The sequence below is a fragment of the Leguminivora glycinivorella genome, chromosome Z (genome assembly GCF_023078275.1).
Source record: "Leguminivora glycinivorella isolate SPB_JAAS2020 chromosome Z, LegGlyc_1.1, whole genome shotgun sequence".
In the NCBI taxonomy this organism is placed as follows: domain Eukaryota; kingdom Metazoa; phylum Arthropoda; class Insecta; order Lepidoptera; family Tortricidae; genus Leguminivora; species Leguminivora glycinivorella.
In genome coordinates this window covers 43,961,879-43,978,186 of record NC_062998.1, presented here as the reverse complement: position 1 = coordinate 43,978,186, position 16,308 = coordinate 43,961,879, and the positions used below count along the sequence as shown (strand labels likewise).

Sequence of the window (16,308 nt, the reverse complement as noted above, 5' to 3'; positions counted from 1 at the left end):
GTTAAATATTTTTCTAGAGTCAGAAAACCATTGTCCATCTTATATATTAATTTCGTGATAAAAGGGTTAATCCTCTCTTCTACTCCAGCCAGCTTTAGAAGACATTAAGTTTGTATGAGCTTACTTTGCACTCTTGTGACACAGTAAACGTCATAGTGGGGTCAAAACAGAGTTATATAGTGGCCTAGGATTGAAATTCTTTGACCATACCGATTTACCTACCGGACAAAATAGTACATTACGATTCAAGTGCGCAAAAAAGAAAGTTCGAAACGAGTGGCGATAAATTAAAACACGATCAATGGGATTGATTTAAATGGACACAAGTTATGAATTTCCTTTTCACACGTTTCGATCTGACAAAAAGCACCGCCTGTACTGATCAATAACCCTTTTTGCGAAGCCGTGGTCGGGTAAAAGCTTAGAGGTGTCGTCGTTTTTTTTACGTCTACGATTATCATGTTATTTTGTGTATGCTAACATGCCTTTAATGTATTCAGCAAAATTCTAATACATATACACCTAGTAAATGGAGACGGGCTTGGCATTCGTATATCTGTATTATCAGTGATAAATATTTACCTATGTAATTATAAATGAGGGCAAGTAAATTAAACTACACCTACGATTCCCAATATCGAGCTGAGATGCATCAAGCGAAGATTGAAATACTTGAAGCCGCGTAATAGTTACTCAATCACCTGGCAGCACGCCAGCGACTGATAATGTTAATTGTCGGAAAGAATACGTACCTAAAACATACTGAATGTCTCCTCAACGATCAAAACCCGATGGCCGAGGTTAATTTCGGTCCGGAGATTGAAATTGTTTTAGGCATGCTGCCAAAATATCAAATAATTTAATTTTTAACAAAATATACCAACTACTCATGCCGAAGGTGTTGCTATATATAACCCACGCCAGTTTCACACGCATCACTCAGAAATTAATGCTGCATATTATGAACTTCCAAAAGAACTAAAGCGGAAGTTATGATTTGAATAAGTGACAAAATTAAAATGTGCAATCAGAGTTTTCGAATACATTTGTAAGTAGGTTACTATTACACATGACGTGGATGATAAATTGCATCATGCGGTACATTGCATGGTGGTAAATCGCACTAATAGTGGTATAGGTAATACCTATTATGTATAGTATCTACTGATACGCGCGAGTACGGAAGTAATCACATGCTCGTGTAAATTAAACCCATAGTCCTTGGCAATGCTTCTTGAATTTAATTATAACTAGTTACGTATCTGTCAAAACCGCTTGAAAGTTGGCAAGTGAGCGACAAAGATTGCTAACAGAGTGGCAAAATTAGCTTATAACATTGAAGGTTTTTGATGGCATGACGTTATATTATATGGATAAATAAGCCTTAACCTCTTTACGAGATTACCTTTATTTTAATATATTTATCCATCAAGGAACGTATTTGGGACGCGAGCGCAGATTTAATGTATCGTACGTATGCGACTCTTACATGTGTCAAAGCGAGCAATCGCCAAGATACATACATACCTACATGTAAATAATTGAGAATTGTTAGAATTCAGTAAGACTCCAACCTATAAGCAACTATTCAGAATGGTGCATGGGTCGCTGCTCCCCAACAGCTCGACACAAGCTATTCTTACTCACAGATCATAGTTCGCCCCACGCCGTTATTATCGGAAACATAATAGGGCATACTTGTTTACCGTCGTCGAAGGGAGCCGGCAGCGTGACCTATTTCTCGATCTCGCCCCAAGTATATTTCCCTACCGTGCACAATATCGCAGATAATACACAAAGATTTTGCACCCTTTACCGATAAAGCTATTAAATGAACGTCTTAAGTGCACCTACGTATCAGATACTTTATTTAGGCCCACTTGCACCAACCACTTAACTCAGGGTTAGTGGGCTGGTAACTGTCAAATTCCATATAAAAATGGTAGGTTAACCCGAGGCTAACCCTCCATTTTTGGTGGAGCAAGTGACCCTAAGGGCCACTTGCACCAACAAAAATAGAGGGTTAATCCGAGGGACTGTGTCTGACTGTGTATTTGAAAAAAAAAAAAACCAAATAAACAAATGCGGTTTGATACCTTAGAGTAAGGTGCTTTGCGCACACTAGCGCCGCTTCCCCCCACCTGATGCAACCCTCCCCCCCCCCTTCCCTGAAATTTTTTTTTATACCACGTCGGTGGCAAACAGGTATACGGCCCCCTGATGGAAAGCGGTCACCGCAACCTATGGACGCCCGCAACTCAAGGGGTGTCACGTGCACGTTGCCGACCCATTAGAAACTTGTACACTCCTTTTTGAAGGACCCCATACTGTAGTTCACCGGGAATACCTCCCCAAATATATATGTCCCAAAATTCAGTTTTTTGTAATTTTTGGGGAAAGTATACATTTTAGAAAAAAGTTGTCAATGAAAGAAATAGTGCTCATAAAGTTCCCAATAAAAAACGGTCATATAGGTAATATTTATTGATATCATGCACTATTTTCATGTTACCTATATTATTACTTATTACATATATAAACAGCAAAGTCCCGAGTGATTGACTTACTTAAATCAAGGCACAGCCCAAACCGCTGGTGCTAGAGATTCCAAATTTTGTACGTAGGTTACTTATAAGGTCTACGGGCGCACTAAGGAAGGATATTTCAAACTTCATCCCCTAAGGGGGTGAAATGGGTGTCCGAAGTTTGTATGAGGATCTACCTTTATTTTGAGAATATGAGCTTGAAACTTCGTATAAAGACTATAAAAGTAATATTAAAATGAAAAGAAACAAATTTTAGCATTTTTGGATATTTCCCGACTCCCGACTAACTCAGATTTCAAACAAAAAAAAACTAAATCTAAATTGGGTCATCCGTTCGGGAGCTACGATGCCACAGACAGACACACACACAGACAGACAGACAGACAGACAGACACGTCAAAGCCTACCTAACTTATAAACTTCTTTTGCGGCTACCGAGTTAAATATTCCAATGCCAAAGGATGCGTATTAAAGAAAATTCAGGGCTGCGTGAAGTTTTAAATCTTATACTTTTAATCGAGCAATTCTTGTATATTTATTTATTTATACCGACGATCTCGGAAACCGCTCTAACGGTTTCGCTGAAATTTGTTATGTGGGGGTTTTCGGGGGTGAAAAATCGATCTAGCGTAGCCTTAGATCCCGGAAAACGCGAATTTTCGAGTTTTCATGAGTTTTTCTTTCGCGTTAGTAAACGTAAAATATGGTCGTTAATTTCGCCGCGCGCGCATCGATTCCGCTTAGCTCAGTCGTACGAGGTCAGTCTAATGTACGCAGATAGATCGTAGGTATCAGGGTTTCGAATCCCGGCCAGAAATTAAGTTTATGTCTTTTTTTGTTTTTGTATTTATAAGAGTTTTTTTATCTAAAGACGTGATATATTAAAATAGAACCGAGCGAAGCTAGGTCGCCCAGATATTTAATTATTACAGAAGGAAGTTCCTAAATAGGTCACTAGGTTAATGGTGGACGGGGCAGGATCAGGATTACTTATATCATAATAATGGCAGGAATGTCCGCGTGCGTTTCATAGAACTAACTCCAAGCATTGTGTTTCACAATGCGAACAAAGAAATTGTTAGGACCTGGAAAGTTTTGTAGCAGTGGTTAATTAAGTGGAAATTATGTAGATAATATAACCGACGAGACTTTTCCAAAATACTTTATGAACTGGTTGATTGATTGACATGTTTTAATTGAACGATTTATTTGTTCTATAAGTAAATCTTATTACAATACATTGCATTTTATAGTAAAAATACAAAATAGGTTTACGTAATATTATGTTATTGTTGTTAAATGATTATAACAATATGAATTATTTTGCGTAGATGTGACTGTAGGATTTGGGTACCATCAGCAGAAGTTGACGTCTTGCGGTCAGCAGATTAAAGCGCGACGGGCCCGCGCGGCCCAGCGCGCGGCGCGTCGGGCCGGCGGCGGCGAGCGCCGCAGTCGCGCCCGGCGCCCACCGCGTCGCCACGCCGCTCGCTTCCACGCAAATCGATACAAGCGTGCCACATGCACGTTTTACTACATCACCAAGACGTATTACGGCTGTTTAAAAAGTTTTATCGCGCGGTTTCTTGATACTTCATTCTATTTAATCGCAATCTTTTTTCGACTGCTTAACGCGCTCTTGACAGGTCCATGCCGCAACGTAAACAATACCAATATATATCGTGCGATTTAACAGCTGACTCGGGGAACAGCTGACTATCGTTATGTGGAACTCGGGCATGCTATAAAGATTTAAAGCGAAAAGTAAACTACGACGCAATATTCAGTGCACGTTAATGTTGAATATGAAATGGAAGTTTGTTAAAAAAAATAGAAAAATTGTTTTTGACGTGGTAATATTTTATATCAAATCAATGGCACGCGTGATCGTTTGGCGTGTCCGCCCGTTTAATAGACCGTTTGAGTTATGCCTCTGATTTTGAGTTTATTAACGTAAACGAAGGCCGCGGTTTGCGTGGACGCGGACGCGGGAGTTGGCAGCGGCGCACGCGTCGCCGCGACGGCGCGTCATGCCCTGACTCGGAGTCGCGAGCGCGTGCTCCGCCAGTGCAGCCTTGTCCGTCGGAGGATATGTCCCTGTTATGGACTACCAATGCGTCGTTGTGTATACGGTCATTAACATCGCTCCGCCGCGGTTTGACCAAAATGCGGAATTTTCCGACGGCTGTATCACGTGGCTTAAAAACAAAATCAAAAGGTCAGTGGCGCTATTACTAGCCAAAACATTTTCAGTTTCTAAATTTACGTCACGTAGCTGCGGCTGATAACTTTTTACTTACTTGAGGCTGATGTCTAATTTGCTCACCATAAAATACTTTAAACTACTTGTTGCAGTATGTACATTGTATGTAGAGTTTAAAAAACATGATAATTTCGAAATTACAACCAACAATATAATGATATCCGTATGTTTTCAGAACGGTAGCAGTCTATCTCCGATCTTTGAAACTATCTCCCAACAATGGTATAATTCATGGCAATCTTGCTTGCTGCTACTACAAACAAGGTTTGATAGACCTCGCAATAGACACGTACAAGCGCGCCATAGAACTTCAGCCTAACTTTCCGGATGCCTACTGTAATCTAGCTAATGCTCTTAAAGAGAAAGGGCACGTCTCCGAGGCAGAAGAGTGCTATAACGTGGCTTTAAGCTTATGTCCCTCTCATGTTGACACTCTAAACAATCTCGGCAATGTGAAGAGGGAGCAAGGAAGAATTGAAGAGGCGACTAAGTTATACTTGAGAGCTTTAGAATTTTTTCCGAATTTCGCGGCCACTCATAGTAATCTGGCGTCCCTCTTGCAGCAACAAGGTTCGTTATGGTTGTTATCAATTAGTAATATGACTAATATGACATATGACTAATATGACTTTGACGATCGGTCTGGCCACTAACCACTGATTCTGCTTACTAAATCGATGGGTCATGGGTTAGAATCTCGGTAAGGACTGGATACAGATAGTTGTTTCCGAGTCATGATATTGAAACTACTACACTCTTTATAACATTAGGAACTATGTAGAAATTATATCTTTCTTCTATTATGCGAACAACAACATTGTCAACAATGACAAAATTAAATTGAGGTTTATAGTGCGTTAAAATGTACAATAGCCGAAACTTACCTGTAGGTATATTAGGTTTTACTAGCTTTTCTAAGTTATAATATTTTCCAGCTCGGAACACTTGGAGGTCTTGGTCACTTTTTCTTTGTATATGACATTTAGCTAATACTTATAACGTAATTAGTAGTGTGACTACTTAAAAAAGATAATACAAGTGAAAATATTTTCTATGAAACCTGAGTTGATTCAGCTAGGAGGTCGAACCATACTGTTCTACCTCAGGGATGCCAAAGGGCGCCACGAGCCTTCGGAAATGTCATATACTTGGAAATTTCGACCCTTGTCTTCGCGTACCGATGGCCGAGTAGTTCAGGCATCCGTCCGGAAAACGGAGTACGCTGGTTCGATTCCAGCGCGGAACACTTGGAGGCCTTCGTTATTTTTTCTTTTTAATAAAATAATTTAATTTGTTTTTAGAGTAGGTATGTTGATATCGATCGTAAAATGCTACGGTACATTTTGAACGTTTGTTTTATGGTCTACAGGCCAATTACTTACAACATACACTGATACCTTCACGACGTCTAAGAGATGTCACTCAGGAATTATACATATATGTATACCTACCATACTAGTTTTACTGATGATTATGCAGTACATATGACTAATGCTTATATTACTTACAGGGAAGTTGAAAGAGGCATTAGCGCATTATAAGCAAGCTATAACTATACAGCCAAAGTTTGCCGATGCTTACAGTAACATGGGTAACACATTAAGAGAAATGCAAGATATAAATGGCGCTCTTGCTTGTTTCAGAAAAGCTATCGATATCAATCCTACTTTTGCTGACGCGCATTGCAACTTGGCAAGCATTTACAAAGATTTGGGTATAATTAATAATGCGATTGAATCATATGAAAACGCATTAAAACTTAAGCCGAACTTTCCTGACGCCTATTGCAATTTAGCACATTGTTTGCAAATCATCTGCAATTGGGATGGCTATAATGAGAGAATGCAGAACATTTTGGCGATAGTTGAAGATCAATTAAGTAATGAAAAATTACTTTCTGTACATCCACATCATTCCATTTTATACCCTTTGTCGAACGAAACCCGGAAGGAAATTGCCGCCCGACATGCTACCTTGTATGTGGATAAAGTAAACATGTTGAAAAAAATAAAATTTAAGTTCCCCAAAATACTACATGGCAGGTTAAAAATAGGTTATGTTAGCAGTGATTTTGGAAACCACCCCACGTCACATCTCATGCAATCGATACCAGGACTGCACGACTCCAAACGGGTCGAAATATTTTGTTATGCTTTAAATCCAGATGATGGAACCACATTCCGTAGTAAGATTAAGGAAGAATCGGAACATTTTGTTGATTTATCTTCAGTGACATGTAATGTTATAGCGGCTAAGAAAATATATGGGGACGGAATTCATATATTGGTGAACATGAACGGATATACTAAGGGAGCGCGAAACGAAATTTTTGCTTTGAGACCAGCACCTATTCAAGTTATGTGGCTTGGGTATCCCGGCACCAGTGGAGCGGATTACATGGATTACATCATTAGTGATGAAATAGCATCCCCAGTATCATCAGCCAGATACTTCAGTGAAAAACTAGCTTTCATGCCACAAACTTATTTTATCGGAGATCATATGCAAATGTTTCCCCATTTGAAATACCAAATTAGAGTAACGGCTGATATTGAAAAATTTGAACCTACCGTTGCGGTAATCAATTCCCCCGAAAACTTTGTTGACATACTTCTAGTAAAAGAAGAGTATGAAGTTATACAGTTTGAGAAATTGCCACCTATTAAAGTGCTTACGAGAGAAATAAACATTCCAGATAAGGTTATTGAAGTTTTAAATACTTCTTGTCAATCGCAGGTAAGTACAATGAACATTACAGAATATTTTGTACATTCACTTTCAATGTTATTTTAATGGGGAGGTTAGTGTAGGGCGCCGCGATGAACCATATATACATTATAAAAAAAAGGAAAACAATAAGCATTGATTTGCAATGTTTGAAATTGTTCCGTTAGGCAATACGATAATAAAATTGGTTAAAAATATCTATTTTGACTTTCCATATTTTTGTTGCAATTAGATTAATGGCATATTATTTTCATTTGAATATCAATACTAAATTCTAATTTCCAAGCAATTTTGGGTAAAGTCAGAATAGTCGTGAATAGTCGTCTAGGGAGACTGACTTTAAAGAAGTCATTAACATCCTAATCTTCGACATAAATAGGTTCCTAAAGTCAGAAGTGTGAGCAGTGGTACTTTATTGTGTCTACTTAGTAAAATATGAAAAAATACTATTACTTAGGCACATTTACTAGAGTACCAAGATCATTATTTAATTGATTACTTAAACGATCGATATTTTTTCAGGTATTTATCAATGATATGGCAATTTATAGTGGGGCCGCTATAAACAATAGTAACAAAAAAGTGGCTTCTGGAGAAGATATCCTACAAAATGTAATATATACATCAAGAATGCAGTACAAACTTCCAAAAGATGCTATTGTGTATTGTAACTTTAATCAGTTATATAAGGTAGACCCAGGTGTTATGAGCATGTGGGTACAAATATTGAAGGAAGTACCAAAAAGTGTTCTTTGGCTGTTGAGTTTTCCTGCTGCTGGCGAACCAAATATAAGAAAAGCTGCAGAAGATTTAGGTTAGTGAACAGAAAAACATAACATTTTATTGTACCTAATACAAAAACATTTTTTTTTAATTTATTTATAACAAGAAACTTACAACTATTTTACAAGAAACAATTCCGCCAAACTGAGGACAGTTTGTTGGCGGATGAAGCGCTCGTACATCACATATATATTTCTTATTCTACGCACTTAACTACTACTACTACTAAATGACGGCAGCATTTGCTTAATTAGATGCTGATATTGTAAATCTAAATCACTCATGTTAATATTTTACAATAACAAACATCAAAAGGCGTTACATTTTCGTTTCTGCGGTAGCGTTCTATAATATATGAGAATTAGCATAGGTAAAACATAAATTTCGTCTTTCAGGTTTAGAGTCGGGCCGAATTATTTTTACTAAAATCGCGTGTAAAGAGGAGCACGTTCGCCGCGGGCAGCTGGCCGATGTTTGCCTGGACACGCCTCTGTGTAACGGGCACACCACGGCTATGGACGTGCTGTGGGCTGGCACTCCGCTAGTCACTATGCCCGGAGATACCCTAGCGTCAAGGTAAACCTGCAGTGCGAGCGGTTCAACTTTGGAATGAGTTGCTTCCGTCCTTAAGGAAATCGCAGTCCGTTGCCTCGCTCAAGGGGCAGTTAAAAAAGCTGTGGCTATCGGAACATGGATGACTTGTTTGTAACTAGTTATAGATACTATATATAAATATATATTTATTTACTATATATATTGTTATATATTCTTTATATTTGATGTACCTTTTATTCCAATTTTATTTTATTATTTTTTGTTTTAGTCTCTTTTATATTTTTATGGGCTTTCCTATAAACTGTTGTACTAAGTGCTATATTTGTCTACCATTCTTCATCACATTTCACCTACTCAAAGGTTAGCTGGAAGAAATCCCTTAAAGGGATAAGTTCGCCTTTGTACTGTCTATCCTGTGTCATATTTGTGTTTTGTACAATAAAGAGTTTATACATACATACATACCTGTAGGTACTGTACCAGAATCGGTTCACAGTTCGACTAAACGTATTGCATGCAGCTTTGCATTTTTTTGAGAAGTCCCTTATTCCTTAAGGCCCATTTGCACGAATCACTTAACTCAGGTCAAAGACATATGTAACTCCGTATAGACAGATAAAGTCTAAGAAAAAAACGTACCTCAAAACCATACAGAAAAAGGTACGGTGACCTAGATGGCCTAGATACACCTTTGGGGGACGCTCGGCTAGATGGCGCTAATATTAATATTTGTCATTTTAATACATATCAAGCTAAGAATATGGGCCAAATTGTCAATACTGAGGTTTAAGCCTGTGTCGAGAGATGTCAGTCTATGCACTGTGATTACACATTTTACTTTAACAGTAACTCTCTATAATACTCTATCCTCTTTGACTCTGGGTTAGTGGGCTGTCAACTGTCAAAGTCCATATAATATTAATCTATTTTCGTTGGTGCAAGTTGTCCTAAATATACAAATGTTCTTAATATTGAATTTAACTAAGGAAGAAAGGAAGCCTGGCATCTGAAAATGATGACAGGATTTCTTTCTATTCTATTTTTTTTAAATGGTATGGCGTGTACTTACATTATTTTTACCTTAAGTGTTTATTCGATAATTTTTCCAAAAATTACTTATAATTGTCTGATTGATTACATTTTTCATTGTTCCTCCAGAGTGGCTGCTTCACAACTGAAAACATTAAACTGTCCAGAACTGATCGCAAACAGCAAGATGGAATACATTAATATTGCTGTGAAATTAGGTTTAGATTTACAGTAGTAAGTATTATTTAATAACATTTTTTAGGATAAGGTACAGTGTTGATAAATTGTGTTGACTCAAGATAGCTTTTGATGTGAAACGTTAGTTGAACGTCTTTAAAAACCCGTAGTACAGGGGTCGGACCGGAAACCAGGTGTAACGAAATGTGCTCTGGCTTATAAGTATATCAGTAACTACAACACCTATAACGTACAATTTTAATATGAATGTATAAAGAAAAGTAGCCATTACTTGGTAATGCATGTGTTGCTAACACAGATGATGCCGATTCTGCGCTAGAAGCGCTCCATTCGGGCCTATTATTTGAAGCCAATATGTGCAAATATAAAAGCATTAAACCGACAAAAAATACTAAAAACACGTCACGTTACGTAACGCCAACGTCACGTAATTGCCCAATTTTGGCAATACTCTAACATAATGCATTTCTTCAAATAATGCATTACAATCTATAGCGGCGGCAACGAGTCACGACGTACGCTCCACGTACAGTCAACCAATTAGAATCCCAGGCCATTCTAGAACCCTGTCTTATTGACACCCAGCCATCGAGGACATATACCCAGCTTTATTTGCTACAGAAGTCGGTTTGACTTTTACTGTTGAAGGGTTCTACAGCGGCCTGGAATTCAGATTGGTTGACTGTAGTTTCCATTACTAATTCAAACAATTCAAGCTCTAAAAATAAAATATTCATGGTACATACCTTTCTTTCTAAAAACTTTAACTAGGTATTAGTTCGTCTTAATTTTATCACGATGTTTTTTGTCTTATTTCAGCCGTCGATACGTCCGAGCGAAAGTCTCCGAGGCCCGCTTCAGCAGTACTTTATTCGATTGTAAACATTACGCGCGCGGATTGGAGTCTTTATATGACAAAATGTGGAAGCAATATCAGAATGGAGAGGAACCAGTTCATATGAGAACGTATACATAAACCATGTTTCAAGTGGATCGGAGCTATCAGGATAACAGTTATTCAGTATGTTATAAAATTGGAGAGTAAATTGTGTCCCAGATCCATTTTAATATTTCTCTTTAACAAAATGGCGATTCAATTTAATGTTCAGTAAGTAAGGCTAGACTGTCATGTGATCTTAAAATAACAAAATAAAAAATATGTAAGAGAGGAAACTTAAATTTGAAATCAGAAATCAGAAACATTCATTGCAAAACATATTAAGTACATATGTAATAAACTAATAAATGAACCCTGTAAAGGCGCAGCAATCTTAAAAGTAAATAATATTATTTGTCTAGTATTTTTTTAGATTCCAATTATTAATATTCGAGTCTTAGGTAATCGCACGTACTAAATAACAGTGAAGTTTTATCACGAGAAGTAGCACGGTGGCCATAAGTAGTTGTGAGCTACACGCGATGAGATTCAATTCAGTTTTAATCGACGTACCATAGTAGAATCGGAAAAAATACGACTTTTTTATGTCCTTCTATCTTTAAATATATAATATGTAGCCAAAAATTCAGCCGTTTTAATAATAATCAATAATCATACACTAGGATAATTATGAGAATCAACGAGGATTCTTCACATTTTATACCATACTTGACATGTTTGCGAGTTTCTTTTAGATGTGTCATAATTATACTTAGTCATTTTTACGCTGCAACTTTACATGCGAGATATTTTTGTATAAACCGTGAAGTAATGCGCCATATTTAAGATTAATTAAGTAAGTAAGTGACAATCCAACAGAAGTTGTTACATAATCTGCGTACGTAGCCGAATGGGACAAACGCTCACGAAACGAAACGTAGATATCTATCTCTATCGCTCTTGCGTATTGGCGCGACAGAGCCAGACTATCTTTCGTGGCGTTTCGTTTTCGTTTCGTGTTGCAGAAACGCCATTCGGCTACGGCACATGATATTGATATAAATGTGCCAAACTTCTTAACTTCTATTAGATTGTGACCTAATGCGCTTTGCTTCCGCTAAGTATATCGTGTTTTTTTCTGTTCAATAGGGAAAATGAACTTAACTCCAAAATGGCCAAAATAGTTTTATTTGTAATTTTATTCCTAAAAAATATATGTTTACTAAATACTTTTGAAATTTATCGTATTTTAATAGTGAAATTTAATTTGACGTCTGTAAGAAACGGAAAAACCCCAGTTACAAAATGTAGTTACCAAATGGTTCAATACGTAACTCTGGCCCAATACGTAACATGCTACAAAATGGGAATCAAGATTCCCGGTTTATAGCCGGTTACGAAATTTTGGCTACCAATTGGTACTAAACCGCCAAAATTGCCGCGTTTTAATTGCCCGTAAATGATAGTGGTTTTAAGAATTTTTTTCTAGTTTCTTAGTTTATATTTTGGATGTGTTTTATTTATGATATATTTGTGTAGAATTGTATAAAAATATTGAAAAAAATCATGCAAATTCCCTATTCACAGGTCGTTTTTATAAATGTTCACCCGAATATTCAACTATTAAGTTGTGAATTTGTAAGACATATTTTTTTTTCATTATTTGTATCAACCTCGTATGGTTTACTGCGAATGTCAAGGATTTCGTTCAATGTCCACGTAAGCATTATCAGGTAAAATCTTTAAGGTCTGTTATTTTTGTGTATGCGTATGTTGTTTTTAAAAAAGAACATAGTACGTTTTATAATACCGTAAAACTACTACACTATACTACAATACTGCAACTATGGCACCTATGCATGTACACAGTTATACAATAAAATTCTATTCTATTCTATTCTATTCTATTCTATGGTCTAAACGTTCCAAAATAATTTAAGTATTTCAACGTCATGCAGCAGTGGTCTAAGGAAATTCGCATAATAAAATTTAGCAAACGCCTTATATATGTCGCAGGGAAATGGCCAAAACAGAGATTTGATCAAATCTCTAAGGGATATGATCAAATCACGCAGGATGTCAAAATGGCGTATCCATTTCATTATTCCTCTAGAAAATTTCCGTCATTTGACTAAATTCCTGATTCTGTTTAGTGAAATCACAAAATCGGACAATAGACACGCCATTTTTTGTCATTTCACTAGATTTGTTTAGGGATTTGATAAAATCCCTGAACCTCGACAGTAAGTTGACGAAACGAACCTAGTCAACTAGTTTTATCATTTCGCTAAACAAGTTCAGTGAAACGACAAACTGATTTAATAAATAAGAAAATTATTTAACTTTTATAATTTTGACATTTTATTTGACCATTTTACTAATCTAGTTAGAGATTTAATCAAATAAAGTGACAAAAAAAGAATATAATTATAAATCAGATTGGATATATTAGATTCTTGCCTTCGTCATTTCACGAAACCAGTTCAGAGATTTGATCAAATGGGTAATTCCATGGTCATTTACATTATATTTTGACTCAATTATGACAACACAAAGAGTTGTATCTTTCAAGAGAAGACGTCTATATTGTAAATATTATTTCCTGTAATTGGAACACAGGACTAAGAACTCTAAGAAGTGCATAGGATGAACCAAAATAGCGATATGAATAAAATACTTTATTTAAAAATAAACAACTTCTGGTCACTTACATTACAAAAAACGGAACACGATGCTTACTTTGGTATTTCATGGTAGATTCTCTGCTTATAAGATACATTTTATGAAAAAGTAATTACACAGTTTCAATGGTGATGAAATTATGAATAAATAATTAACAGAGTTTCGGCAAACAACTAACTCAAGTAAAATATACGGGTTCCCTCTATTTGGCATAACTTTAATTGTCCGAAACGATTTTCGCATAACAGACTACGCATAATCGATTTTCGCCGAATGTTAATTTGGCAGAAAACTTATTTGTCATAATCGAAAATAATACGAATAACACATTGTCCGAAAATAAGTTCGCATAATTCTGTTTACGCCGATTGTTTTTATGAATAAAATTAATTCGCATAATTGTATTTGGCATATTTCTTAAAATCAGAATATCCACCCATACTAAATGCTGTTAAGAGGCCGTCAATATCAAAAAGTAGAAAATCGTAAAATTGGTAGTTTTCTACGTCCGGTTTTAGTTTCAGTATATACTTATTGATAAGAAAAGCACTTGTTTTAAACAGCGCGTATTCTTATCTACAAAATCAGTAGTTAACATCAAGGAAAAGTTACTCCCTGAATTAATTATGATTTTTTTCCTGACGCTAGTTTAAGAAAACCCGCAAATAGTGCTCACGTCTGAGTGAGCTGAGCTCAATTTTGTATACTTTAGGCTGCTAAAATTGATGCTGTCGCATTACTTATATCCTAAACTAAAAATTCAGTAGTTTACATGTGTGTTATCATGCTACTAAAATACAGTAAATGGAAGTTAAACGACATCAATATTTGTCTAAAAATACTTCAAATCAAATGGCAATTACTTCGAAAACCTTTTAGGCAAACAAAAGGCTTTCTTGATAATTATAAACTTTAAGTATGTGTATGCAAAATTGTGTGTAATACAAATCAGGAAACACTTCCAATTTTAGATACATACTTACTTAAAGTTGTAACTAAAATGCGGTCGGCCCCTGTCGGCATCTTCATAAATTTGAATATGTACGACCGTGTTTTAGTTTTAAAATAATGTTATTTTATAAGCTAGATAACTGGACTACAGAATTATTACCTTTTCATATTTTTCCTTACAAAGAGAACGAATAAAATCAATGTTGAATATAAACTTTCGTAAATTTTCCATACAAACGTCAAAACTGCGAACAGATTCTATTTAGTCAGACGCCCGATCGGGCTCGTTCGGAGCGGACGTGTCGCCAAATTTACTCCAATGACATTTGTTTTTGACACTGGAAATCATATACGGATACAAAAAGATTGCCAGTGCTATGAATGTATTCAAAAGTAATAAGGTAAATAAATATCGTCACGTCTAAAAGAGTCTCAGTTTAAAATCGTTTTTTTTTGTGTTGTTACTACTTATTATTGTTGAGAAATAAAAAAACATATGTAACTTTAATACAATGATAAGAAATATAGGTATTTTTTGTCTTCTAAACTTTATTAAAATGAAAGAGTTTTAAAATTAATTTTAACTCGTTGGACTTTATTTTCATTATACTGGTCACATTATTTAGTGTGTCAGTGTGTGTAACATTCTCTATCGCGAAGAGACATTCAGTGTGGCGTATGAAAAAACTAACAGAACTAATCATTATAATTATATTTATAAACGATTATTTACGTAAATGGCGAAATTATTAATTGTAATAATATATTATCTTATCACAAAATTGTTCTGTATGACTTACCTTCTCACGTTCAATATAATTTTTAAATGGTGTTTGCACACGGGGCACGTAACCTTAGATTCAGACAACTTTAACTAAATTTTGAAAATTATTATTTTAATGAAGAATTCTATATATGGCAACAATTTTACATATAAACTGACTGTCAACCTCTGTTCATACATAACCTCAACCTTTGTCTCAGTGCATTTATAACGGATGTTATAATGGCTAAACCGATCAGGAACAGTGAATTATTTTAATTCATTCGGAAAAGGGTTTAACCATTTATAATTAGAATATTAAACGAAGCACTGTTTTTTACACCAGAGTTGTTTTGATTTTATATGGTGTTTGCACAAATTTATTTTGAAAAATAATCGGAGTCAATTCGTGTGAGATGGTAACACTAAATTGACACTGTCCGCAATCTAAACACGCGGCAGCGTGTCAAGCCAAGTTCAAGTAACCGAACTGGCAGACAACATCGTGTGTAATATTACACGAACTATTTGGAGCCTCTATGGGCGTCCTCACAACAAAAACTATTTCACATAAACGTCTTAAATTTGGCTCTTATTATTTGTGACATACATATTATGTGCCTGTCGTGATTGTTTCACCGGATGGTCTGATCGGAAGATTAGACCATTTCGTTGGATCTCCTTCTTGTTTATGTCTTATTATTTGTAACATTTATTTTGTGTGTGTGTTAACGAATAAATTAATTATATTCTATTCTATTCTATTATAAAAGTTATAAGAAATGATATTTTATGTCATCAATTGTCATAAAACATTTTAAGGACTGCCATTGAACTTGGCACCCGTTTAGATCTCACTGCTTTTGTCGTTGACGCCAACAACCAAGGCATATATAATATTGAACTTGGCTCATATTTCCCTTTTTTGGTTTTG

General features: G+C 35.9%; 1 protein-coding gene across 2 annotated transcripts; it reads left to right on the top strand.

Annotated features, from left to right (window-relative positions):
• Positions 1 to 3,969: 3,969 nt before the first annotated feature.
• On the top strand, positions 3,970 to 12,875 carry LOC125240724 (UDP-N-acetylglucosamine--peptide N-acetylglucosaminyltransferase 110 kDa subunit-like). 2 transcript variants are annotated; one of them, XM_048148756.1, is made up of 8 exons: positions 3,970 to 4,094; positions 4,193 to 4,764; positions 4,985 to 5,379; positions 6,320 to 7,545; positions 8,059 to 8,350; positions 8,715 to 8,895; positions 10,033 to 10,137; positions 10,921 to 12,875. In XM_048148756.1, exons 2-8 carry the CDS (start codon positions 4,649 to 4,651, stop codon positions 11,075 to 11,077), a joined length of 2,472 nt encoding a protein of 823 aa, XP_048004713.1. In that variant the 5' UTR covers positions 3,970 to 4,094; positions 4,193 to 4,648; the 3' UTR covers positions 11,078 to 12,875. The 2 variants fall into 2 exon arrangements, with proteins under 2 accessions (XP_048004713.1, XP_048004714.1); XM_048148757.1 differs by having other exon boundaries at positions 4,018 to 4,094; positions 4,510 to 4,764.
• Positions 12,876 to 16,308: the final 3,433 nt, after the last annotated feature.